Here is a 26,551-nt window from a genome sequence, read left to right on the forward strand (position 1 = left end):
AAATGATTTATTTATTTTTATTTCATGAGCAATAGTGTTTTGCCGGCATGAATACATGTATAAAAGTGTGGGTACCTCGGAACTGAAGTTACATATAGTTATGAGCTGCCATGTTGGTGCTGGGAATTGGGTCCTCTGGAAGAGCAGTCCATGGTCTTAACCACTAAACCATCTGCCCAGCCAGCTTTCAATTATTTTGTTAGTATTTGATCTAACACTCTTTGCTTCACAGTCTTTAAATGATGTCCACAGTCAGAGTCACCTTTTTATTTCGGAGTTAATTTATATGATGTTGCTTTAAATAATAAGATGAAAGGATGTATTGTCTTGGTTACTTTTTGCTTCAAGCCACTGGGCATGTTTCATCTTACTAAATCTTTCTAGTTTTGCTTACAGAGTGCTTGTAATTTTACCTTATATTCTTAAAGGATTATCTAGCAACAAAACTTTAATATTACTAACAAACCCGAGAAATGACATACTTCATCTTAAACAACAACAAAAACTATCCCCCTCTCACAAGAATGTGGTATCTGTTTCTCCACTGAGAGTTTTCTAAACATGTCTATTTAATATTTGTGACGATGGCCAAAGCTTAATTTTCTGGTGTTCTAACTAATACATGGATATCAGCTCCTGCATGCACGTAATGTCCTACACACAGAGCAGGGTCATGGCGCAGGAGCTATTGCTGTCTTAGAAGACACGAGGTCTGGAAGCAGTTTCTAGAGGTCACAAAGTTGTTAAATAGAGAAGCTAGGGTTTGAACACAGGAAATCAGCCGGGGTTCATCACCTTAATCCCTATATATTATGGCCTTAATGTTGGAAAGCCTAGGGCTCATGATCAATACAGATGTTACACTCAACAAATAAAAATGTTTTTCCTGCCATTAATCAGAAAGTGCCCTGCCTCACTTAAAACTCTTTCCAATATCCTGTCATTCAATTACACAAAATTTTGGGAAGAACATATCTCACACTGGTTTATACAGAGGGGTGTATTTTTAGTTCTGGTCACCATTCCCTCCCTAGGCCAAATCTTTCCATTTGGGTGATGACTATCCTTCCTACATTCTTTCCTGTATGTCTCAGATATTTATAATACCTAACTGATTGTTAAAATACACAGTATAAATTTGGCCAATATTTTCACCCCTCAGACTGAGGGGATCAAACTCATATTCTATAATGGCAAAGTGGCTCTTCTGGAATCATTGATTACATGAGTTTCCTTTGAATTGAAAAGAAATAAGCAATGAGCAGAATGACCTTTCTAAGTCTCACTTCTATTGTCTTGATCACTGTAGTTGCTAAAAATAATAATGTGTATGTTATGGGTATGAGCACTCCATTGCTTACATGCTTTAGAAGCTTGTTAATTGTGTTTTTGTGGTTTCTATAAACACATGAAGAATACCCAATAATAGCCTTGGGGTTTGATGATTCCAACCAGTTTAGAGATGGCCTGAAGTTCACGCAGTGGGGAACATTTGCCCTGGGAACCACCCAATACGCCTGGAATGCAGCAGCAGGAGAAGCCCAGAGCAATTTGAGGCAGGCACTAGGCATTAGTCACAGGGTCAGAATAGCTGTCCATTGCTCTGAAAGGACAGTGGACTGATATTTCAGGCCCTGTTTTTATAGCTGAGGAGTTTATAATAAGTAAAGCCAGACTAAAACTGTGCCTTTCTCTTCTGGCTGGTATCCTCAGGCCTCATTCTCCTCAGCAACCCAAACGTATTAATAGTTTAGGAAACAGATTCGAAATACTTTAGAGGATTTTTTTTTAAATGTGAGAGGATGTTTATCAAACTCTGGGAACTTTTACCTTTCTTTACAATTAGGTTTTCTCAACGTTTTCTGTTTCCGCACCCACACAAATAGGTAGAAAACTTTGAACTGTCTAATTAAAATTTGAGAACTCAATTCTAGTTATGAATACTGTTTCTTTTTTAAGGATTGCATGCTGAGGCTGCCTAGAAACTTAGCTTATGTCAAGAGTGTTCAGAATTTCCTCCTCCACAGATAGTTCAAGTTCTTCATGATGAAATTATGGCTAGCATCTTCTTGTCCTCGGCTAAAACTAGGTATCTTTGTTTAATAGGTCATCCTGCACAATAAATCTTAGAATTAATGCTGAAAGTAAGCTGTTATTTTGTCCACTGTGCATCAGAGACTATTGTACTGGGAAAGTCTACCTTCTGGAGGATTTGAAAATGTCAGCTCTTTGCTTTTCTAGCTTTCCTTGCAGCTTGGATGGCTGTAATTTTTAGTAGTAATAAATTTGAGTTCTGGCACAAAATTTGTAACAGTTCAAACTTGAATGTTGAACACTCAATGATTGTGGGTATATTTCCTTGTCATTATAAATCTGTGAGGTGCTTTTGGATTTCATTCATATAAGTTTTCCTTTAACCTGGATCCCAAACCCAAACTTTAATCAGCATCTAGGTATGGAATCTTGTGAAATTTGAATACATGTACATATGAGCATAGCATGTTATATATGTAATATATGCATATATAATGTACATATAATATGATATATATAATATTGAGTTCATTTAGCAGTGCTCATATATATGTATGTAACAGTAATGAAGAAGAGATCATAAATTTGGGAGAGAGCTGGTCTTTGAGACATGGAAGAATTTGTGAGGGGAGAGAGAAGGGTAGAAATGATGTCAATACAGTACTCGTTTATGAAATTCTCAAAAAAATTTAAATTAAAAAAACACAAACTTTTAAAGACATAGACTTTTTTAACATAAGGTTTTCTGTTTGATTAGCCAGAATTGTCTCCTGTTTTTTTACACATAAAAGTAATGGCAACAAAACAATTCACTATCATAGAGTCACGTATTACATAAATCTTCGAATACGATAACCCATACAGTCTTCCTTGTGTGTGAATGAGGAACCACGGACACAGAATGCTCCTAAATTCATGCACATAGAATTAATGGCAGAGACACAAGTGAGTCCTAAGCCATGCTTTTAGTTACAACATTGTTTCTAATGGTTCATACATTTTTAGCCCATATTCCTCATTTTATGGGGAAAAAAAGGGTTCATAGACATTACATAAATTGTCTAAAATTCCAGCACTTTAGATAAATGCAGGAAACACTATGCTGAAGGTGCCATGTTGCTCAGCTGAGTGAGATTTATGGCATATTTGTTATTGAAAGCTTTCTTCCCATGTTCTTTTCAGGTTAATCAACCTTTTGCTCTCTATGCTGCTGGGCCTACTTTCCTTCACAACTTCAGCAAATAGGTAGACCAGATGGTTTCTCCCTGGGTGTGAGCCCATTCATAAATAAAGAGATCATTTATGAATGACCCTTCACCCAGTCACTATTAATTTCAATTCTTTTAATGACTCTGGAGATTTTTATGCTGTCTGCAATATTTTTTTTTCTGGTTCTCTTTGGTTCTTTGTACCTTTTATCTTCACTCTAAGAGAAAAGAAATTACACATCTTTTTAAACCAAACTGCTTTAAGATCTTATATTTTTTCCACCTGACCATTTGTATTTATCTTCACACCTGTTATTGCAGATGTTATCCAATTGATCTATTCATGGTGGTATTTCTAGCTCCCAGCACCTCTGCATGGTTCCCAGCATTGGCACCAATGCATTGAGAATATCTGTCTACATTGTGCTTGCTAAGGTTCATGAGTCTACACTATATGTTCCCAGATATAAATTTGTAACATCCATTAAACGATTTTGTTATACAGTTTTTTAAAATATTCTGCCTGTGTTACAGGTCTCTCATTATAAGCTGGGCAAGGCTTATAGGTCTTAATTAAAATATACTAAAATGTAAATTTGTTGCCTTGGATCAACAAACAGTGTTATAGTGGATATTTGTCTTGTGATTCTATATAAAAATAATTCAATATAAAGTTAATTCTCTATAAGAATCATTTGTTTGCTATAGTTTATTTTTTCTCTTGTGAGACAGTGTCTCACATACTACTAGGTATTCCAGGCTGGCCTGTAACTTTTTATCTTCCTGCCTCAGGCTCCTCAATACTGTGATTAGATGTATAAACCACCATCTATGGTTAGACTGGGAGGTTTTATGTGTGTGTGTGTGTGTGTGTGTGTGTGTGTGCAAGTGTGTGCGTATGTGTGTGTATGATTAACCTATATACTATAAATTTTGGTGTTGTTATCCTTATTAGTCGTTTTTATAATCCATACAAGGTATATGCAAGATAATATGAAATATTATTTGCCTGAAGGCTGCTGAAGGTCCATCGCCTTGGTAAAAAGTCCCATCTTCATTTTAAGTTTTATCATAATATTTCAGTAATATCATAAGGAAGAAGAAAACTCTAAAAAATCGAATTGGCTCTATTAATGCAATCTCTTGATACTTCTTTACTTTTGTGGAGCATGTGTTGCAAAATATTTGAAGCATTCAAAGTCAAATTTTCTATAAAAAATAACTTGTACCTTACAAAGTTTTTGCCCACCTACAGGGATATTAATTCGAGAACAGACAAAATCAGAAACCAGAAAGCGTATTCTGATCACAAGTTTTTGTTCCTATATAAGAGAACATGCAAAGTGCCAACTGGCTTCAGAGACCAGCTAACATCCCATAGAGAAGTTTGTGTAATGATGGGCTTCAAACCACGTGTTTTCTTTTTGAGGTTTGAGATTGCTTCCTGTGCTCTGTTCACCTGTCGTTCTGGGCACATGTCTTGATGTATTTCTCCAATATCTAGATACCTATCATATTTTAGATACAAATCAGTGAAGGTCATGCAGACACTGTCATGTGCTTTGGGCTTTTACAATCTGTAATTTAGCCAGTAGCCTCAGCTTGTTAAACTACAGATAGCGACCTACATGTGGGGTTTTATCAATGAACATGGAGTACAGAAAAATTTGGCATAAAAATGTTTCTCAACATTCAACAACTATAAACAAACTCAAAATCAAATGAGTGATGAATCCTAGGTGTTTCTTGGAGGGCTCACCTGCATTGCATCCTGAAAACTTGCTGCAGCCTTGGTTGCTAACACATAGCATATGCACTGCCCATTGTGTGTGCCACCATGCCTCTCAATGCCACTGAGTGATCAGAACACATTTTCTGATTTCTGATTTTGTCTATTATTGAATTTAATATCCCTGTGGATGGCCAAAAAATTTTATAAGGTACAAGTTATTTTTTACAAAAAGTTTGAGTTTAAATGCTTCAAATATTTTTCACTACCTGATACATCTGGGCTCAGATTCAAAACTATTATATGTTACAAATTATAGTGTTTTTTACTTATGTACAAAATTTTCTCATCTGACAAAACATAATGGTTTAATTGTGGGAAATGACAACATTTGCTTACCATCATCTCTCAGCATGTGAGCATTAAATCAGCATATCTTTGGACTTTATTATGTCAGAATGCTTGACTTTTAAAATTTCTGTTTGAGTTACTGACTCAAGTTTCATAAAATAATCATTAGATGAATTTTGGCTTGCTTTTGGGACACAATTTCCAACCATTTCGGAAATGGCCTGATCTCTGCTATTTTGTACTATGCGTGTTTATGATGAGGCATTCTCAGCACTGGTAATTACAAAATCAAAATATCAATCAATTCTGAAAACCATTAATAATGCTCTGTGCCTTTCAGTTCCAAATTTTCAGCCAAGATTTAATTCTTTATGCAAAGCAAGCACATCAGCTCAGAGATCAAGTTTGCTTTCATTTTTGATCAATGATAAAGTTATGTGTATATCAAAGCATACTTTATAAAAATAAATAGCACTTAGTTAAAAACCCTGTGTGTGTGTGTCTCAGCATTTGGGTCATGAAGTGCACACTAATTTTGAAACTGATGAAATAGAGCAGTTTTTTGCCTCTAGTCTGAGGGACAGCACCACAATGCCTAGCTTGTGATGATGTTGATTCTTCTGTAGAAGATCTCTTGTGCTAGGTTTCTATTATGGTATTTAAGGAGCTATTCATGGCTATTTGAAAACAGTGGCAGGAACACATGTATTTCCTGGGATGATAGAGTTCCCACAGATGTTGGACCCACTCACAAAGGGCCTTACAGAACTGTTCCCTCATTTGGAAGCTTCCACACGACACCATCATCTCTATCTAGAAGAAGCAAGGCTCCTCTGAGCTTTAAATTAAAATTGGCCTGTGAGTGCCTGGAGACACCAGCATGCAGAAGCTCTTGTCTCCAAGAATTTGACTCATCCCGTATATGTGGTCTAAGTCTAAGTCCAGGAAGGAGGAGGTAGTGAGAACAGACAACAGAAGGGGAAGGACCAACAAACTATGTTTTACCATGAGGTCCAGTTTATATCTCTGTCTTCATGGTTGATGTCCAGCGATGGAAAAAACAAAGTCAACGTTACTCTGATTTTTCTACTTGCCTCTTTCTGAGCCAGTGCAGGTAAAGGCAACTAGTCACCTCTGTGGTCCCCACGCTGACCACTTCTTTTATTGTACTCTTTGCAGCCTTTTGTTGAATTGAACTCTTTATCATTATTTGATGACCTTTGTCTTCTTTTACAGTTTCTGATTTCACGTGTGCGTTATCAGGTGTCTGTGCGACTTCTTACATCTTCTCCCTGCTCTACGTGCATGGACATATTGTTTTTCTTTCTGCTCGTATACACCCTTCAGGTGACATGAATATCTACCATCAATATAGTGTTGAGTCTTGTGTTTTTTCATCTAGACTGCCTTTTAGCTGAAAGCCCAGTCCATTTGTACCCAAGTTAATTACTGACTGTTAAAAACTTGTCAGCCCCATTTAGTTGTTTTGTAAATCACTTATTCACTCCCTCTTTGACTCTCTCCCACTTGGTTGAGTGATTTTTCTCTGGTATTTTCATTTTTTTGTTTTTAAATGTATCTATAATTTTTTTTCTTATTTGTTTTTGGTTTCTGAGACAGGGTTTCTCTGAGTAGCCCTAGGTGTCCTGGAACTCACCCTGTAGACCAGGTTGGCCTCAAACTCAGAGATCAGCCTGTCTCTGCCTCCTGAGTTCTTTGTAATGAGGGTTTTTTAAAGATTAATTTTAATTTTATATGCACTTCTCTAATACCCTATGCATATGGGTCTTTTAAGGCATGAATGTCTGTGTAACACATGCGTGCCTGGAACCCAAAGAGGCCAGAAATGGGCATTGGATACTCTGGAACTGAAGTAACAGATGTTCGTTTACCACTATTTGGGTGTTGGGAATCAAACCTTAGTGCTCTTAACCACTGAGCCATCATCTACCTCTCCAGCTTCCTGTAATGAGTTTTACTTTGTGATTAGCAAGAGGCTCATAAAAACAATTCTATAGACTTAACATATCATTTTTAGTCAATAACTATGGTCATATTTTAAAAGGTAAATGTTGATGTTAAAATTTATACCTGTGTGTTACATATTTCTCATTGCGAATATCACTGTTATTATTACTATCAATAGAACTATTACTATTTTGTAGAACTGGAGGTAGATCAATCTTCTAGAGTATTCTAACTGTCCTAGATGTTTACCAGTGAGTTTTTATACCATTAGCAGTTTTCATGTCTCTCTTCACTGTCTTTTTCTTCTAAGAGTAGCCTGGTAGTGACGACTTCCATCTGCTTCTGTTTGGGGCACTCTTGAGGCCCCTGTCTGAAGGCTGCTTTCACTGCACATGGTATTCTTGGCTGGCAGTTTATTCCTTCAGAACTTTGGCTATATACTTCTACTCTCTCCTGGCTTGTAAGGTTTCTGCTATTAAGTACAGCCGATGCTCTTGTATCTCAAGTACTATTCTTCTGTTGGTGCTTTTTCAGGATCCCATTTGGCCTGTCCAATGACAGTTTGATACATCTAACTAAAAGGAGGGTAGTTAATTTAGTCTGGGTTGCCTTTCTAAGGACCTTGGTACCGAAATCAGATTTGTGTTGACATATGCCATTTTTAATTTTATGGAGTTTATGTATACATATATAACATTTCTGTATCTGCTTAATATTATTTGCAAATTAGAATAAAAGCATATAATTCCATTGAAATCTTCTTAATCAGAGAGCCTACATGTAAAGTTTAAGGGTAAGAATTAAAGGTGGGAGATTGTTACAGTAGTGGGTTACTAGTTAAAAGGAAGTGAGAGCCTACTTCGATCATTTTAAATGTGGCAGTCTTTGGAACGAGTGTCTTCACTTCCCATTATGCATTTGACAAATATTTTGGTTTGATGTGGTTCCCTCTGCTGGGGATGTTGGTGTCTTTGTGGCTCTTTGAGAGGTTTGCTTGTTCCCATCTCCTAACAGTGACATTTTGTCTGAAGAAGATCACCTGCATCTGTCATGCAACCTGGTTTATGATTCAGATCTAAGGCACTGACAATCTTTGATTATCGCTGCTTTTCTTCCTTGTTTTCTGTTTTCCAATGAGAATAATCTTCACAAAGGTAGAAAGTACATTTCTCTTTGTGTAGTCAATCAGTATATCAATAGAGGGATAAAGGCTAGGTGTTTGAGTTAGCATGAGTAGGGGACATAAGGTTGCATCTACTTCCCAGGACAAATGACTGGGGTGTCTATTTTTTTCCTTTTTTAAAGATTATTTTTAATTGATTTTTATTGAACTTTACATTTTTTTCTCCTCTGTGCTTCCCCCTTCAATCCCCTGCCTCTCCCTTCCTCCTTCCAACCCTCCCCAAGGTCCCCATGCTCCCAATTTACTCAGATCTTGTCTTTTTCTACTTACCATGTAGATTATATCTATGTAAGTCTCTCTTAGTGTCCTCATTGTTATCTAAATTCTCTGGGATTGTGATTTGTAGGCTGGTTTTCTTTGCTTTATGTTTAAAAACCACCTATGAGTGAGTACATGTGATAATTGTCTTTCTGTGTCTGGGTTACCTCACTCAAAATAATGTTTTCTAGCTCCACCCATTTTCCTGCAAAATTCAAGATGTTGGTTTTTTTTCTGCTGTGTAGTACTCCATTGTGTAAATGTACCACATTTTTTTTATATCCATTTTTTGGTGGAGGGGCATTTAGGTTGTTTCCATGTTCTGGCTATGACAAACAAAGCTGCTATGAACATAGTTGAGCACATGTCCTTGTGGCATGATTGAGCATCCTTTGGATATATACCCAAAAGTGGTATTACTGGGTCTTGAGGGAGGTTGTTTCCTAATTTTCTGAGATATTGTCACACTAACATCCAAAGGGGTTGTACCAGCTTGCATTCGCACTAGCAATGCAGAAGTGTTCCCTTTACCCTACAACCCCTCTAGCATAATTTGTCATCAGTGTTTTTTTATCTTGGCCATTCTTACAGGTGTAAGATGGAATCTCAGAGATGTTTTGATTTGCATTTCTCTAATGACTAAGAATGTTGAACATTTCCTTAAGTGTCTTTCAGCCATTTTAGATTTCTCTGTTGAGAGTTCTTTGCTTAGGTCTGTACTCCATTTTTTTTTTTATTGGATTATGTGTTCTTTTGGTGAACAAGATCTTGAGTTCTTTGTATATTTTGAAGATCAGACCTCTGATGTGGGGTTAGTGAAGATCTTTTCCCATTCTATAGGTTGTCATTTTGTCTTGTTGACCATGGTCCTTTGCTTTAAAGAAGCTTTTCAGTTTCAGGAGGTCCCATTTATTAATTGTTTCTCTCAGTGTTTGTGCTGCTGGGGTTGTATTTACCCTCTTGGTCTCTTGACTCAGGCAACCTCTCCTGGTTGGTCAATGATTTATCTCTTGCTTTCTTTTCCCTTCTCTCCTTTTATGGTCCAGTTTAGCAGTTTAGTCTGCTGACTGTGTTCCACCTGGACTCTTCCATCTGCCTGCTTTCCCCTTTATCTCTTCAATAAAAATCATCTCCTTACTTTAGGAGGAGTCATGTTAGTCTCCTTTTTATTTCTTCTTCTTCTTCTTCTTCTTCTTCTTCTTCTTCTTCTTCTTCTTCTTCTTCTTCTTCTTCTCCTCCTCCTCCTCCCCTTCCCCCTCCTCCTCCTCCTCCTTTTCCTCTTCCTCTTTCTCCTCTTCCTCCTCCTCCTTCATCTCCATCTCCATGTTCTTTTCCTCCTCCTTCTCCTCCTCGTTCTCCTCTTTATTCTTCATCTTTTTATTCACTACTATCTTTGAAAACATTTTTTTTATGTTGGAAACTTTTCTTAAGAGTTGTGAGTTAACTTCTAGAATAGGGTTCACGATTAAGGTTGCTATTTAAGATCAGCAAGCATGTTTCTGCTAAAGGCCAGATAGTTGAAAGTTTAGGCTTTTAAACAAAATATTAACTGTTTGAAATGTAAAACCCATTTATATCCAATATTGAGTTTAGGTACAGGCTACAGCCATACTTGACTGATGAATCATTGTTTGCCAGTCTAAGGTGTGTAATTCTAGGGCAGTCTAACTATGAAGAAAGGGTTTCAATATGAAACAAATATTAAAACAAAGATTTTCCCAGTGACTCCAGATACCCACCATCCAGATGAGATAGTGAGATTCTCTCTATGAAAACTGTCCAGTTTTCCTAATTGAATAATTATTGTAGTTTTTTTTCTACTTTAGGATTTTTTTCCTCTCAAAAAATTCACAGTCACTGTCGAAAGACTGGAAAATAAAGAAAATATCAGACATAAAAAAGTGTGCTTTATCAGAGAGACTATTTGATTTTCCAGTTTTAAATTTATGTATTTATAATTTCTTAACATGTTATTTGAAACATTCATATTTTAAAACTAAATGTTGAGGGGTAGACACTTTTACATATCATATCATTTTTTTCCTTTGACTCTCAAAGCGATATTTGCCGACTTTAGAATTCTAGGAAATATAATTAGGGGTGGAAAAATAGAAGGAAAAAAGCACCCTCAAAAACCTCAGCACCCAGAGGCATAAGTTTACAGTGTAATACTGGAGCAGAGTTTCCAAGTATTTCTACGTCATGTCATGCTGCTACGGAGCTTAAAGTTTAACTTGTTAGCTTTCTATAATTTTTAGAGGGAGCAATTATTTAAAAATTTCTTGCTACACAGAGAAACTCTGTCTCAAACAACCAAGAAGAAAAAAAAATCTGTTTTAAGAATGAGGTATTGAATTTCTTCGTCCCCAAAGAACTTTGATAAAATGTTCAGGCACAAATATCCAAGGATATTCAGTTATATAAAAAGAGATGTTATGTCTTATGCTTTTAATCCTCTTAAGTTGCGTCAGTTGCCACATTAAGTGCTAGCTTATGTCCTTAAGTAACTTGTAAACTTCTATTTTTGATAACTGTGTTTGTCCTGCTGGTGATAAGAGAACACAGACCCGTCACCTCTGTATTTTGAATTTCATACCACACTGGAAAGACACAGAAAGGCAAGGCCTTTAAGTCAGACGTTAACTAACATCTTGATTTGTGCAGAGATTGAAAACCAACAAACAAATAAGCAAACAACAACAGCAAAAATGGATGCTGTCTTCTGTCTTTTATGGTATCAGCCATTGCTTTATTCCAGCATGGGAATGCTGATGAATTAGGAAGACAAAAGGAGATTTTCCTGAGTCATAGAGCCTTAGGTTTGTCACGATACACAGGCCTACTCTTTCACCTAAATAGCCCAGTTAGCCAGCCATGAGTACACTGAGCTGATACCGATTACAAAATCAAGGCTAACAGTGTAGGGTTGGACCTTACTGACCTGAGAGGAAATTAAGGTCTCCAGCAATTAGGAAACTTGTTTATGATCATGCACTTAACATGTGATAAGGAGAAGCTACAAGTGTAGGCCTTCTGATTGTGTCATTTTTTCACATTTTGCAGCCCAAATCAAAAGAGATTTCCAATTAAAACTATTTATTACGTCACACACACATATTTTTATTACTTTGATTGGAAGACTTAGGTCTAGGCAACTAGTTTTTGGAAATGCTAGTTTTCCAAGTTATTGGAGAACTTCAGACCCAAAAATCATTCTGCTAACAAATATTACGCAAGTAGAGCTGTGAAGTTCAACTTCCAACAAGGTCGTTTTTTTGAACGCCTAGATGTATTTATCTCTACAATGACTATCATGACTTATCTTTTGTCTTCTCAAGAGGTGGCTACTGCATAGATGAGCTCAATGGAAGGAAGCGTGGGTCGAGAACAGTGTGGTCAGGAGATGGTCCCTGGGCAGGGAGACTGGGCTGTGCCTGTGATCCTACAGAGGCTCCTGCAGCTTCAGTTCCTACACCTACAATTGTTCCCTATTTTGATTCAGTGTTTAATATGGATTCCCTCCTACTTTAACGCCCAACCTAGGAGTCAATATTTTGATTCATTTCTTGGATATTTTGAGTGTACTTTTAAGAAACTTTGCTAAGAAAGAGCCCTGAGCCAGAATTGGTCAAACATACCCTCTTTTGCTTCATGCATCTGGCTGCTTCAAGACCAAGTGAGAAATTGCAGTTGACAGAGCAAAGAATAAACCAGAAAATAGGAAAGAAATTCCTTTCCATTCTGATGTTTAAAGAAGGGGCCAGAATGTTGATTCTACATAATTACACTTGACTGAAATCTCAACATTTTCACGAGGAACCTTTTATTACCTGAATATTACTAAAATAGCACAAGCCTTAACCTAGCCTATAGTCTATCTTGGTATGTGTGTGTGCGCGTGGGGGTGTGCGCACGCATGCCTTCAAAGAGAATAAAGCTACATGGGCAGTTATGCTGTAGCCATAGGAGATTCCCCTTGAATTTTGCTTGTTGAAGAAAGTGGTTGTGCAGTAATAGTTTATTTAATCATTTCCTCACTTTCATCTGCTTAGGTGTGTGGTGGAAAGGTAATCTATGGTGTTTTAGATAGGTCTTTACATACTTCTCTCATGTTATATACCACAGAGCGGTGGATAACCCTCCTGTGCATGAAGATTGACTAATAGGCTTTAAAAGGGTTGAAATGCTTCTCCACTGCTGCATCCCCTAAGTAAAAGTTTCAGGCCCGAGAAGAGCTAAAAATAATAACAATAATGAAGCTAATATAAAAATGATTTTTTATTTTATAATTTTAAGGAAGAATTTACTGATAAAAAGAAAGAAGAAAAAACACCTTTTTAAATAAATAAAGACCATCTTTACAGCTAATTGTGCCCAAAGACATGTTAAAAATAAATTACATTAAATTCTTTTGTTTTATAGACTAAATTATTTAGAATTATCTGTGATTGTTTTAAGTATAATGGAAAGGCACATATATTTAAATTATCCATTGATTTTAGAGATAAAAACGTTGACAGTTCATTGATTCTAAAATAGCTCAGCTTTTAGAAAGTAAGGTAGCAAATATCTCAGTGTCTCCCTTGACTTAATGAAGCTTTAAAAAGTCAACTATGGAATAATAAAAACTTATGAAATATTTAAAAAGCCTGGCTAGCAGTCTTTATTGGGATGAAAAATATGGATACTTGAGGCATTGTATCATGCATAACGATGCATTTGTGATTTATGATTTATAGAATTAGTGCGAGTAAACCTAGGACATGTCCAATAATCTAACAATTGAACAGCTATTAAAAGCAGGATGTGGCATATTTTGTCACTACTCACATGCTTTTCCATTGAACTCAAATCTACGTACCGTTATGTGATACATGTAGGTGATAAACCAATAGTTGGTGGATCCAAATACGTTGTTTACTACAAAGTGGGCATTGTGCAGTCTAGTGGGATAATTTTTATGTATCTAACACTAACTTGCTCCTTAATATATGAAGCATATATTCCCTAAGAGAAATTGTCACAATTACAATAATCATATGCAAATAATTCATAACAATTAGGTCTCTTATGTGGTCCCTATTTTGACCTGTTTTTTTTTTCAAAAGGGCCAACATGAACAGAAGTTATTGTAATGTACCTTAGACTGAACAAGCTGGAATAGCTAAGCTGACAAAATGTTGCCTTCTTGGAAGCTACATCTTGAAGTGCAAAGACCTTGGTTCTCCACCAATTCCTATAACGCCAACTAAGTTCATCTTCACTAAGAACTGGGGATTCTCACTGCCTTTTTATGGTATAAAAGGTTCTCTCAAAACTGTAATAGTCTCTATGACTGTGGGTGATGGTTCTATCTTCAAGCAACAAATTAATGTTGGGTGGATAATCCAGGGGAGAAAGAACTTCATTTACAAGATCACCTTCTCTCTGTGACTGTTATACAAGGGCTGCCAGCATTCTGCATCAAGAGGCGCTCATGTTTCCAGGCCCCTGAATTCAGTGTTGAGTCTCAGCAGACATCATAAGAAGTTCCTACCTGGACCAAGCTATATCCTGTGCGCTGGACCAGTGCGCGGAGGGCTGCTTCCTTCTGGGTGCCGCTCAATCCATCCCCGGATTTGTGATTTGATTCCATTGAGAGTGATTATCACCAAAAAATCAGGTTAATTAGGGTTGCTCACTGAAACCAAATTTAAGATAAATTAAGTAAATTGCTATAACCAAGTCCATATTTGAGTTCATGAGAAGGGCATCTTAGGATAGACCTATAAATGAATCATTAAGGTTATAGCTGCTAGCAACTGCATTCAAATAAGACTTGCCAAATGTTAAATCTTGCATTTATAATTATATATAAATTTAAAATGATCGACCTTTAAAGACGAAAACTGAAGAGTACCTGTTTTCTAATAAGAACACTGTCCATTAATTCTGAGTTCAGTTACCTTAAGATGTTGCTAAATATGCAAAGAAATTAGTTCCCATCAATTAAAGGACATGAAAGGAGATGGCTTAGCAGGTAAGAGTGCTTGGTGCTCAAGCATAAAAACTTGAGGTCAAGTTCCCTGAATCATGTACACAGCTGGCAACCCTGCATCACTGGAACTTGCTTGCCACCAACCTAACTCTAGGTTCAGCAAAAGACCCTGCTTCAAGAAAATGAGGTGGAGAGTGATGGAGCGGTGTGCCTGATGTCTTCCTCTGACCTTGGGTGTGCACTTGTTTATCATATATCCGTGTACATAAGTCTCTCTCTGTCACACACACACACACACACACACACATTTTTATATATATAAAAATATATAAAACTCAAAGGTTTTAGTGTTTACAGTTTACAAAAATGGTGTTTTATTTTTTAAGTATTTTAATCAATTAATTAATTAATGTGTGTGTATACATACAGGCATGAAGCATACACAGAGGTCAGAGGATAACTTGTGGAAGCAGTTCTCTTTTTCCACCATGTGGGCCTTGGGGACTGAACTCAGGAAATTAGACTTGACAACAAGTTCCTTTACCTTCTGAAATAGCTCATCTATCCAAAGGTTCTGCCCTTGTTTTTAATCTTGCTTTTCTACCTTGGTTAGGAAATTGGAGTCTTTTACCCAATAATTATGATTTGAGATTCTGTGGCAACTCAGCTTAGGTCATACTGTTAGAGTACACTCTGTTTCTATGGATAGTAAAATATAGGTGGATCTGTTGGTGGTTTACAGTTGTGCAAATTGGTGTGAGGTAATCTTAAACATAAATAAAACTGTAAAAGCTATTTTTGAAGATATATAAACTATCGTAAGAATTACATTTTGTCTAATGCTAGTTTTTTTTTTGTAAATGTTACTAAATTTACTAAATAAGTTGCTGCTTAATCAGGAAGCTCTCAGATCCTTCTGTTGTGCCTTACATACCCTGGAGGACCAGGAAGGACATGGAGAATCTGATAAGGTTATTTCTTTGGGCCTTAATAGCTTTGAGAGCAAAGTCTATAGTCTGTTGGCCAAGTTGCAGGTTTTTCTTTTCTAAACTTCATCATTTCCATTAAAAAGGTAAGAGTTCATGGTGACATGATGAATTCGGTTTTGTTTTTCGCAAAACCTACGTTGAGTTTGAGTTAATAATTAAAGGTTATTAAAGGAATTTTGACATCACAAAAACCTCTCAGCTCCTTTGGAATTCACTATGAAGTTCTGAGAAGTCGTTTTCAATATTTAAGTCTCAAATCACTGGCAATTTGTACATCAGAATGAAAGTCACAATGTTCAACCAAAGGCACTTTACAGATTAGGTGTGTTTTCCAGTGTCATAGCACTCAATTAATATGTGTGAAGTCCTAGGCATAAACACCAGAACTCCTAACCCAACCCAAAACAAAACAAAACAAAACAAAACAGAACAGAAAAAAAAAACAAAGCAAAACTAAACAAAACAAAAAAGAAAGACAAAAGAAGAATAGAGTTAAGGAAGTTGTGGAAGAAGCAGAGGCCCTGTTATGGGGGCTGATTTTCTCGGTGCCTTTATCTATGCAGCTAGATTGAACAGCAGGTGGACAGATCTGAGTCTGAATTTCAAGGGTGAGTTCAACCTGGGAGACCCTGACCTGGAGCTGACGTCTGACAGACGTTTAGTCTGGAGACTGGATGAGCTCGTGTAAGGACTGGGTAGAGGGGTGAATTCTCTAAGGCAGATCTCTAGATAAATAACTTCTAGAAACCAAGAGATAAGGAAGATTCAGCAAAGAAGACCTAAATGGAATGGTATAAGGATAAGAGAAGCAGGGTTTGAGGTAGTTTAGAAGCAAAGAGATCTGAGAATGGGGGCGGTCAGCTGTCCAAGGCCTACTAAGCAGGCAGAGGCCTGAGGTGGAAGATAGACGGGGGGGAGGGGGGGTTCTCTTTCTGCTTTTCACTGTGATCTCCAACAAGTTCCTTAGCTATGTCTCAAGTATGGAAGTGATCTTCCACAATCACCCGGGCGTAATGAGATTCACATACTGATAAGGCTTTGGAAAACCTCCGGGTTTGGTGTACCGGTTAGAACATCAGTAGGCATCGGAGCGTAGCGTCCATCAGGGAGGAGGAAGGAAACGCGACGGAATTGCCAAGCAGCTCTAATTTCAACTCTCGGGTTCTGCTGTGAAAAGGGTGAGTTTGATGGACAGCCCTGTTCCTCAGTTTGGATAAAGAGAAGAGTGAGATAAAAATAGAGCGGAAGAGGGTCCCAGGCAGTGGCTGTGTGGGGAAGATTCATACACGTACACGCCCACTCTGAGCATCAGGCTTTTCGTTTGTGAATTGTGGTAGGAACAGCTAAGAGTGGTTGTAGCGAAGATGAATGAGAAGATACTTCCGATGTTCCCCAGCACATGTGATGTAATATTCCTGCTAATAACTCATAATGGAGGACAGCTGTGAGAGACAGGGGCGGGCAGCAGAGAGATTCCAGAAAGGCCTGGTCCTAGCTCATTTTCTGTTGCTGTGATAACCTCCCTGACCAAAGGTGATTTAGGAGAGAAAGGGAATTTATTTCAACTTACAGCCCATCATTTAGGGCGTGGGTTCTCAACCTTCCTAATACTACGACACTTTAATACCGTTCCTCATGTTGTGGTGACCCCAGCCATAAAATTATTTTGTGGCTACCTCATAGCAATTTTGCTACTGTTATGAATTGTAATGTAACTATCTGATATGTAGGATATCTAGTATGTGACTCCCAATGGGGTTGGAACCCATAAGTTGAGAACCGCTGATTTAGGGAGTTCAGGCAGGAAATTAAGCCGAAACCATGGAAGAGTGCTGTGTCTTGGCTTGCTCACTGACTCCTGCTTAGCTAGCTTTTCTATACAGTGCAGGCCCACCTGATTAGGGATGATGCTTCTCGTAGTGGACTTACCCCCTTTTATATCAATTAGCAATCAAGAAAGTGCCGTGTTGACAGGGCAGTCTGATGGAGGACACTCTGACAGATTGTCCTTCACAGGATAATCTGATGGAGGCAACTTTTCAAATAAGGTTCCCTTTTCCCAGGTATCTAGGCTGTGTCCAATTACAGAAAGAAGAAAAAAAACTAACCAGGACAGACTTCCTGGATCATCTTCATCTGGAAACTATGGTGAAGGGATAACATGATATAAAATGTCAGGGGTCTTCACGAGCACTGCCCAGCTACCATTTAACAGTCTTGGGTCAATATCTCCACATTCTCTAGGATGTGTATTGCCTACTGAGCTTAAATATATAAAAATGGTCTCCTTGATCAAAGTGTGGTGGTCATATCTGCAATCCATGCCTATTTAGAGGGCTGCAGCAATAAGAATCATGAGTTCAAGGCTAGCTTGGGCCATAAGGAGACCCCATATTAAAAGAAAAAGGATGCATCCCCTTTTATTCTTTTGCTTTCACGCCAGGAGTAGATCTTTGAACCTCAATATCTTTATGTGTAAAATTAGGATGATAGTATTCATTATGTCATAGTTCTTCTGAGGATTAAACAATAAAATAGATGTCAAATGCTCAAAATGGCCTCTGGCAGTTAATACCTGCACAGTGTTGGCTATTATATCTCTAAATATCTCCATGTGGTAGATGAAGTCCACTCTTATCAGCATTACATCCCAGGTCTCCTTTCCTATCCTTCATGTGTCCTTCCACTTAGCACCAGCACACATCCTTAGATGGCCAGATTCACCGCTTACAACTTTCCTTTCCTATCTCTTCCAGCGTCACTGGCCTTATTGATTCCATCTAGATTAGACTGAAAGCTGTTTGCTTTGTGATGTCTTCTTTGCTGACTCCCTGGGTAATGCTAGGTGCCCTCTTTTCCGTGCTCTCAGGAATGCTTGTACAGCCCTACATTGCCACATACAGTGCAGAAAGGTGCCCTTGACTGGCATTCTCACCGAACTGTGAGCTTGCTAAATGAAAGGGCTATCTTGGACTTGTAGCTTGCCCCCAAAGACTTGATGCTATGCCAAGTGTTCAATAAACATATAAGGAATAAACAGAAGACTTGGGGTCAACAACTGACTTGATCTCAGTTAGAACTAAAATGGGCATGTACCAGTACTCATTATTTCTCATTAGTTCAAGTAACATTCTGTAGTTCTACCCTAGAATACACCTGCTTATATGAGAAATTGATTTTTGATAGTTTCTATACATGTTGTATTTATGACAGAGATGAGAGTAAATACTTCTCAAGGTCAAAGTAACTAAAACTAGACATATTTTTTCTCCTCTATGAACTTAAGCCTTTTCATCTGCCATATCCATTTTCAATGGATCCAACAAGACCTAGAAATTGTAGGTCAAGATTTCTTCTTTCTTCAAAGTTAAGGGAGGTTTGGAATAGGTCCCCTATCACCTAGCTGGACTGTTAATACAGTTCAGCCAGAGGGTCAGGGCAACGTGCTCCCTCAAGGTCTCTGGTGTGCATGGGACTTGGGTCAGGGAAGGTGGAAGGAGGGAGGAGGAAGAGAAGGAAGGGTATAGTGGAGGAAATAATGGCTTTTCTAAATCCATATCTCGCAGATAGAGATACATGCTGTTATGCAGTTATAACTGTGGCCCATGACAGAAAGTGAAAATCTATTTGATAACAAAATTTGGTGCCACACAGAATTGCAAGTTACACAGGAAAATCAGGACAGGATTCAAAGTGGGAATTGTTCCTTGGATTTTATTGTCCTGGTGGAACCTACAATGGAGACCAAGGAGACAGGAGGACTAGGGGAGCAAACTTTACTTTTGTTTCTAAAACAGAAATCAGTCAAGACACAAGACAAGTGCTGGAAACGTACATGAGGAAGAAGCAGTTTAAGAGCAAAGAAGCAAGAGCTTGGAAAGTAAAAGCAGAATTTATGGCAGAGAACAAATGGGGGTACTGACAGTGGATGTCAGCGGGCATCTTTATTAAAAGTTAATTGTAACAGTTGTCCTCAACTTTTATGAGCAGGTCAACAAGTATGGACTTCCACTATACATGCTTGTCTTTGGCAATTTAGAACTTGGAAAGAGCAATTCTGGTGCTATAGGTACTGTGTCGTTCACTTATTTGATGCTTTGGAAGAGGTTGGATGAGGAAACTGAATGGGGAGAAAGACCGTTTGTGACTGCTCAGTAGTGGAGAGGAGTCCTTCTCGCAGAGTAGGAACCTCATGGCTGTGGTGAGACCAGATCCATGTGCATTTGTCGCCAGGGAAGGTTTCACCTGCTGTTTGGATATCTCTAAGCTATATCCGTCTTTCTCGAATGTTCTGTTGTGGCCCAGTGTTGAATGATTTAACTAAGCAATACATAATTGCCCTTTTGAAACATGTATAAGTAATTTTAGCAGGAAATTCAGACTTTTAAAGTACCCGCTGGGAATTTTACAGAGTTCCAGATTGTGCAGAAATGAAGGGTTTGTGATACAAGTCCAGGCACTCTCTAGTTGATGCAAGGTAAATATTACCTTGCATTGCTCAATAAAATAAGTATAAATTAGTTCCAGAACTCAACTTAGAAAAATATTTGCAAATGAAAGCAATAGTTCATTTGAGTATACATTATGGACCATAGAAAAAATAATAGAGAAAATGTATATATACATACATATATGCATTCACATATGATTACAAAAGATTGCTGTAGTGATTCTGTGGATTAAAGAAATAGAGGCCATGAATTTGGAGAGAGAGTAAATGGGGGTACTGGGAAGGCTTGGGGGGAGGGAAGGGAAAGGGAAAATGATGTTACATTTTAACTTAAAAAACTCAAAAGCACTTTTTAAAGTCATTATGTGTCACCTTATTATTTAAAAAAAATTATCAATGAATTAATCAGAACCATCTCTCTATTATTAAGCCATCAGTTAATGTACAATGCATTAGTTGGTGCCTAGATAATCTTAAAGAAACTGAAGTTGTTTTAGGAATCATGTTAATTGTACTAGAACAATCTTTTTTTCAGTCATGGATTCCATATTGTCTGAGAAGAACACAATGACATTTTAATTTCTGTTCTTCTACCATGATTTTAACTTTCTGGATCCCAGAGTTCGTGATCCTAGAGAAGTGAAATAAGAAGGTGAACCCAAAGAAAAACATATATTTATCCTCCTGGATATTGGAAGTTGACAAGATCATCGGGCAAAAGTTTAAAAAATATAGTATAAGATCATTGATACCTAACTGGGAGGCTTAAAAGATAAAATAACAGCAAAATGGTTGAATAGATAGGGTAATGGTGATGAGAGCCTGTCATACGGTTGGCATCTGAGAGACTCTCATCTAGTATTCCCTTTCTGTTCCGCAAATAGGGCTTTGGTTGAATCAACCACCTTTTGAGAATTCCCCATTTGTTAGTGTCCTTGCCAGCCATTGTCCAATGTGGAAGAGATGTAGTTCTGTGTGTGTCTTGCCAAATTTCTCAAATTGCTTCAACAATTAGTACATTGTGTTTTTCTTTGTTCCAGGAAAGTCTGTAAATCCATATTAATATGTTTCCCATCTCTCACAGAGCATGTTAGTGTTGTATGGAAGCTCAGACATTGCCTGAATAGCCAGTGAGGTAGAGATGCTTGAATGAACAGTGGTTCAGTGCAGGTTAACAGTCTAGAAAAAAAGAGTCATAACGGAGGTAGATTTTTTTTTTAAGTTATAATTGAAAGCTAGGTTGTAAAAACAGTGTCTGATTAATTTCATTTATGTTAAGATTACATTCATAAGATCTTTGATTATAAAAGGCTTACTGGTATTCCTCATTGTCCGCTATGTTCAGCTAGTCCGGATTTATCCCATGCTTTTTCAGACCTAGGCCAGTTGGCCTTGGTGAGTTCCCGATAGAACATCCCCATTGTCTCAGTGTGTGGGAGCACCCCTCGTGGTCCTGAGTTCCTTTCAAGAACACTCGCAGTGGGTTTTTGATCCTACTGCACATACTGGCTTTGGGGGAGCCTAGGCAGTTTGGATGCTCACCTTAGGAGACCTGGATAGAGGTGGGTGGTCCTTGGGCTTCCCACAGGTCAGGGAACCCTGATTGCTCTTCGAGCAGATGAGGGAGGGGGACTTGATCGAGGGAGGGGGAGGGAAATGGGAAGCTGTTGCGGGGAGGAGGCAGAAATCCTAAATAAATAAATAAATAAATAAATAAATAAATATAAAAAAAAATAAAAGGCTTACTGGTTAAATTGGGTGGTAGAGAAATGATTACTTTATGTTTTATTTATTCCTGTTTATTTGGCTGTTATTACTTTTCTATGATGTGTGGCTTCTAAAATTTAAAAGATTAAAAAAAAATTCAAAGTTTTTACTATATGAACACTTGGGGAAATGGAATTTTCATTGTAAAACTGATTCAAAATTTTAATCTGAAAACATTTTGCTAAAAACAGAAATCACTGCAAATGTGCACTCAAGGAAAGAAGCTAGGAAAATTAATTATGGCCTAATAGCTAAAAGTAGAATTAACAAAGAAAAATTCTACAGACTTGACACTAGGATAGAGGATTATGGGAAAGATGAGTCCACAGAAATGCTGCTGGTTATCCTGATCAGGAAAAGTAAATTCTTCAAATGAGAGGAACTTTTTAATCACAAGCTAGATAATTCTCAAAAATGAGAATATATCTTCTAGTAATTTGAAAATTATGGATGCAATGGTATTTACTTAGAAAAGTATGGTTTTCCTTACAAAATTGTTCCAAGGATAAATTAAAGTTTTAGATAAATTAATAACAATTAACTTACATTGAAAAATCATTTAAGCTTTTTTTTTTCAAATAACACCAGAACCAGATAGTTTTATTAGACATACTTCATGTATTCATGAATTAGTAGTGAAATTGGGCCTGGAGCGGTGGCTCAGTGTTGAAGGGCATTTACTGCTCTCACAGAGAGATGTTCTCAGTTCAGTTCCAAACACCCATGCCAGGATGCACACAACTCCAGAGGGATCTGATACCCTCTCCTGGGTCTGGGTGTTCACTCACACATCTCACAACACACACACACACACACACACACACACACACACACACACACACCCCAAACAAATAAATAAGCAAATGTAGAAAAAGAGAAAGAAATAATTCTTTTATGATAGGAAACCCTTTGAAGAATAGAAATTTATGATATTATCATCTGTGGACATACCACATCTCTAATATAAACCATACAAATGTACAAGAAAACCGAAATCTAATAGAGAAACGATTGCATATGAGTTTAAATATGAGCTGACGGCCCAGCACGGAGATTAGAACGACACAGCATCATTATAAAAACATAAGGAGTTTTGAACATTAGGGATTTTGTGAACTTGATTCCCTTCACTATTGAAAACACCCATGATTTTCATAGTAAATGAACAAGTGATAGTGAGGCAAATGTATCTACGTCAGTTTAAAGATAATGTAACTTTTCATGGGTTAGGAGTAGAGTCCAATATCCTTGCCTTGGTACAGACACTGCGTGTGTGTCACATTAGAGTGGTGCAGGTCCCCTTCCACAGTTCTATAAAACTATATCACAGCTAATTAAAACACACTGCAGAGGTAAGTGTGCTTGTTTTCCAAGAGTGCAAACAAGATGCAAGGAGAAAAACTGACAATAAAGGAAAATAAAAATAAGCATATGGAGAAATGCCTGAAACCGTATGAAAAAGATGCCAAAATCCAGCAGAAAGCCCTAAAGACTTGTTTAGCTAAAAAGTTTATTATGCAATGAAATCTGTTCACCCCCATTTTAAATGTTCTGTCATTCCAATTTTGATCCCACTATTTTAAATTTTGAGAAACAAATTCCATAATTCTTCTGACAGTAAGAAACATGCAATGAATGCCACAAGATTTATTGAATATGTGGAATGATCTGGAACCAGCCTAACTAGCAGAGAGAAATCAAACAATCCTAAGGACAGGAAATCAGTGGCATAGAATCAAGAGCCTTGACCCATAGTTTTGTTTAGATTGGTATTTGCCAATAGGTGTTATTTTAGATCATTGGGAGGTCGTGGACAATTTGAATAAGAGATAAAGTTGGACCATCACCTCATAACCTATGTCCAAGTTCTAAGAGGACTAAGAAAATAAACTTTAAAGACATTACATAACTACCAGAACATGAGAGAACATTCCACTATTGGGGCACAGAAGTTCTTTCAAAGTAAGTATAAAAATTCACAACAAAAAGGCTGGCAGATTTAACTACCTGAAAATCACAAGTATATGTAATTGCAATGTAACCTTAGCAGAGATGAAAATAAAAATGATTAACATATTAATAATAGACACAAATTATATCTGTAAAATGCAAAGAATACTTTTAAATCATGAACAGAGAGACTCACACATCAGTGGACATTTGAGCAAAGAACACAATAGGTCAGAGGAAATAGAGATAACTTAAAAGCTAGTAGTTTACACATGATAATCATTTTTTGATTGTTTGTTTTTCAAGACAAGCTTTCACTGGGTAGCCCTGCCTGTCCTGGAACTCATAGATATCCACCTGCCTCTGCCTTCTGAGTGCTGAGATTAAAGGTGTGTGCCACCACCTGCAGGCTTACATGTAAAAATCTTTAAGGAGCAGGTTAAAACTTTTTTTGGCTGTTATGTGACAAAATTTTAAATGATAAGTAAGAATAATCAACAAGACCAACATATACTAAGCATATATTGTCTGCCATGTTTCACATTAAGACATGATTTACTTGATCCCTGTAAGAACCCTATAAAGCACGTGATAACATTTCTATGGTTAGGGTAGAAAGGAGTAAGCCCAGTAAAAGAGAAGTTAGTTGATATGCCAGGATGCTCTTGGTGACAAGGAACAGACAAACAACCTAAGTCTGAATGTCCAGAGACTCAGAGTCTGTGTCTTTAATTACTTAAGCTTTTCCCTATTGTCTTTTTGTTTTTCTATATGAAAGAAGTGGGTAAGGGTTGAAGAAAGCATATGGTCTCCCTTGGTTCCTTCAGAGTATCACTATGAAGAACATGGGATATGAAGGAATTCAGAAGGGTAATACTGTGAGTCTACTCTCTCCTCCACAGGGACACATTACCCTCTTCAGCTGGAGCATCTTGTGATTTGACTGAGCTGAAAATATGCTATTGTATTAATTCCTTTGACTAGGCCAGACTAGATTGTGTGATGGTGCACATGGACCAGGACCTTAGTTCCTTTGCGTATGTTCCAATGTGAACATATGGTCATTACCAGCCCTCTGTTATACACTGACTATTATTGTGTAGTAATTTTAAGGTTTATCCTGGGATATATCATTTGGCAGAATGTAATATGGCTTTGTAGTTATTTTTATTCTTCAATTTGAATTAAAGTATTAGTTTCCTTCCATATCTCCTGAGCTCTTCTAGACTATAGAAGTCTAATGTGGGATTCCCCTCTGTATGCTATGAATATATCTTATTACCATTGGTTAATAAAAAAAGCTACTTTGGGCCTATTGCAGTGCAGAACAGAGCAATTCCAAGCGGAGATAAAGAAGAAAAGAAGGTGGAGTCAGGGAAACGCCATGTAGGCATAGGAGGAAACAGATGCACCTGTAAACCACAAGCCTCATGGTAAAATACAAAATAACAGAAATGGGTTAATTTAAGATGTGAGAACTATCTAGAAGTATGCTTAAACTATTGGCCAAACAGTATTTCCATTAATATAGTTTCTGTGTGATTATTTTGGGTCTGGGCGGCCAGGAACAAACAAGCAGTCTCCGTCTACAGAAATCAGATAGAAGGAAGTCAGCCATGGACCAAATCCCTGATGTAGTAGTGTGCCGTTGGGTTACTCCAACCGTAGGAGTCATGACAGCAGACATGACTGTTTTGAGAGTGGGTTTTTCTCTCTATTGTCAGTTACACTTGTGTATCTTCTTTCTTACCCCACCTCTGCTCTTATTCCTGCTCCAGCTCCTTTGCTGATTCTCATGGCTAAGAAGTTGCTGACTGCACCTAATTATTTTATATTTTATTTTATTGTTTATTTAGGAACAACACTGATAGACACAAGTTTCTAAGGAAACTTATTTTTTTGCAGAGATGTTTTGGGCCATTAATACTCTGATTATTGCTTGCTGATGAATGCTTGAGAGTCACACACCATCTGATTTGGAATCATTCGGAGTCTTACTGGGAGTACCTTGAGTTAATGAAACCAACATACTGAGGAATTATCAGAGTAATAAAATATCTACAGAGAAAGATAACTGTATAGGGTGACCACTGGAGTTATTGATTTAGAGTTTATTGAGGAAGATAATGAGTAGATATTCACTGACATGATATTTTGTGTATATTTTATATATATATACAAATGTGTTAATAAATATATGAATACACATTTGTTCTAAATCAAGACTCTAAAGCATGCATAGTAAAGAGAGAATATGTTTTCTAATTTTTATTTAAATTTTTTGCTGCATCAAAATAGGGAATAAGAAGCAACTTAATTCCAAAAAAGTTACCAGAACTCGTGAGAAAAATTAAACATAATCAGTTGGCCAATTCATCATCATTTTTGCAAATCAATCCCAATACATAGATTTTTTTTGGCTTTGAGGATGCATAAGCCCTAGGTAATAAGATTTCTTATTTAAATATCTGTTTAAAATTGTATCATCTGAGGTCCAGTAGAAATACTGCTTCTTAAATCATAGTCTCATTAAGCAGGTATTTGGAGACAGGCTTTATCTGCTTCAAAGACATCTCACCGCCAAGAAGAGGAAGCCTTAACTTCTGTAATCTGAAAGCAGGATTTGGAGAGTTAACTGGCTTAAAGGTTAGCAAGTGCCATTCACAGTGTTGAGCCTCAGCCTCCTC

At 37.3% G+C, this 26,551-nt stretch overlaps 1 protein-coding gene across 2 annotated transcripts in view; it reads right to left on the reverse strand.

The window, feature by feature from the left end:
• The window catches only part of A1cf (APOBEC1 complementation factor), a 79,519-nt gene that overhangs the window by 41,809 nt on the left and 11,159 nt on the right, over positions 1-26,551 (reverse strand). For both annotated transcript variants that reach the window (XM_041661150.1, XM_041661149.1), the window contains exon 2: positions 14,268-14,411. In XM_041661150.1, coding sequence (XP_041517084.1) covers positions 14,268-14,366 — 99 coding nt within the window. In that variant the 5' untranslated portion in view covers positions 14,367-14,411. The remainder of the gene's footprint in view (positions 1-14,267; positions 14,412-26,551) is intronic.

This window comes from Microtus oregoni, unplaced genomic scaffold (genome assembly GCF_018167655.1).
Source record: "Microtus oregoni isolate MIOR12 unplaced genomic scaffold, Mior012 000012F_ref0000307, whole genome shotgun sequence".
Classification (NCBI taxonomy): domain Eukaryota; kingdom Metazoa; phylum Chordata; class Mammalia; order Rodentia; family Cricetidae; genus Microtus; species Microtus oregoni.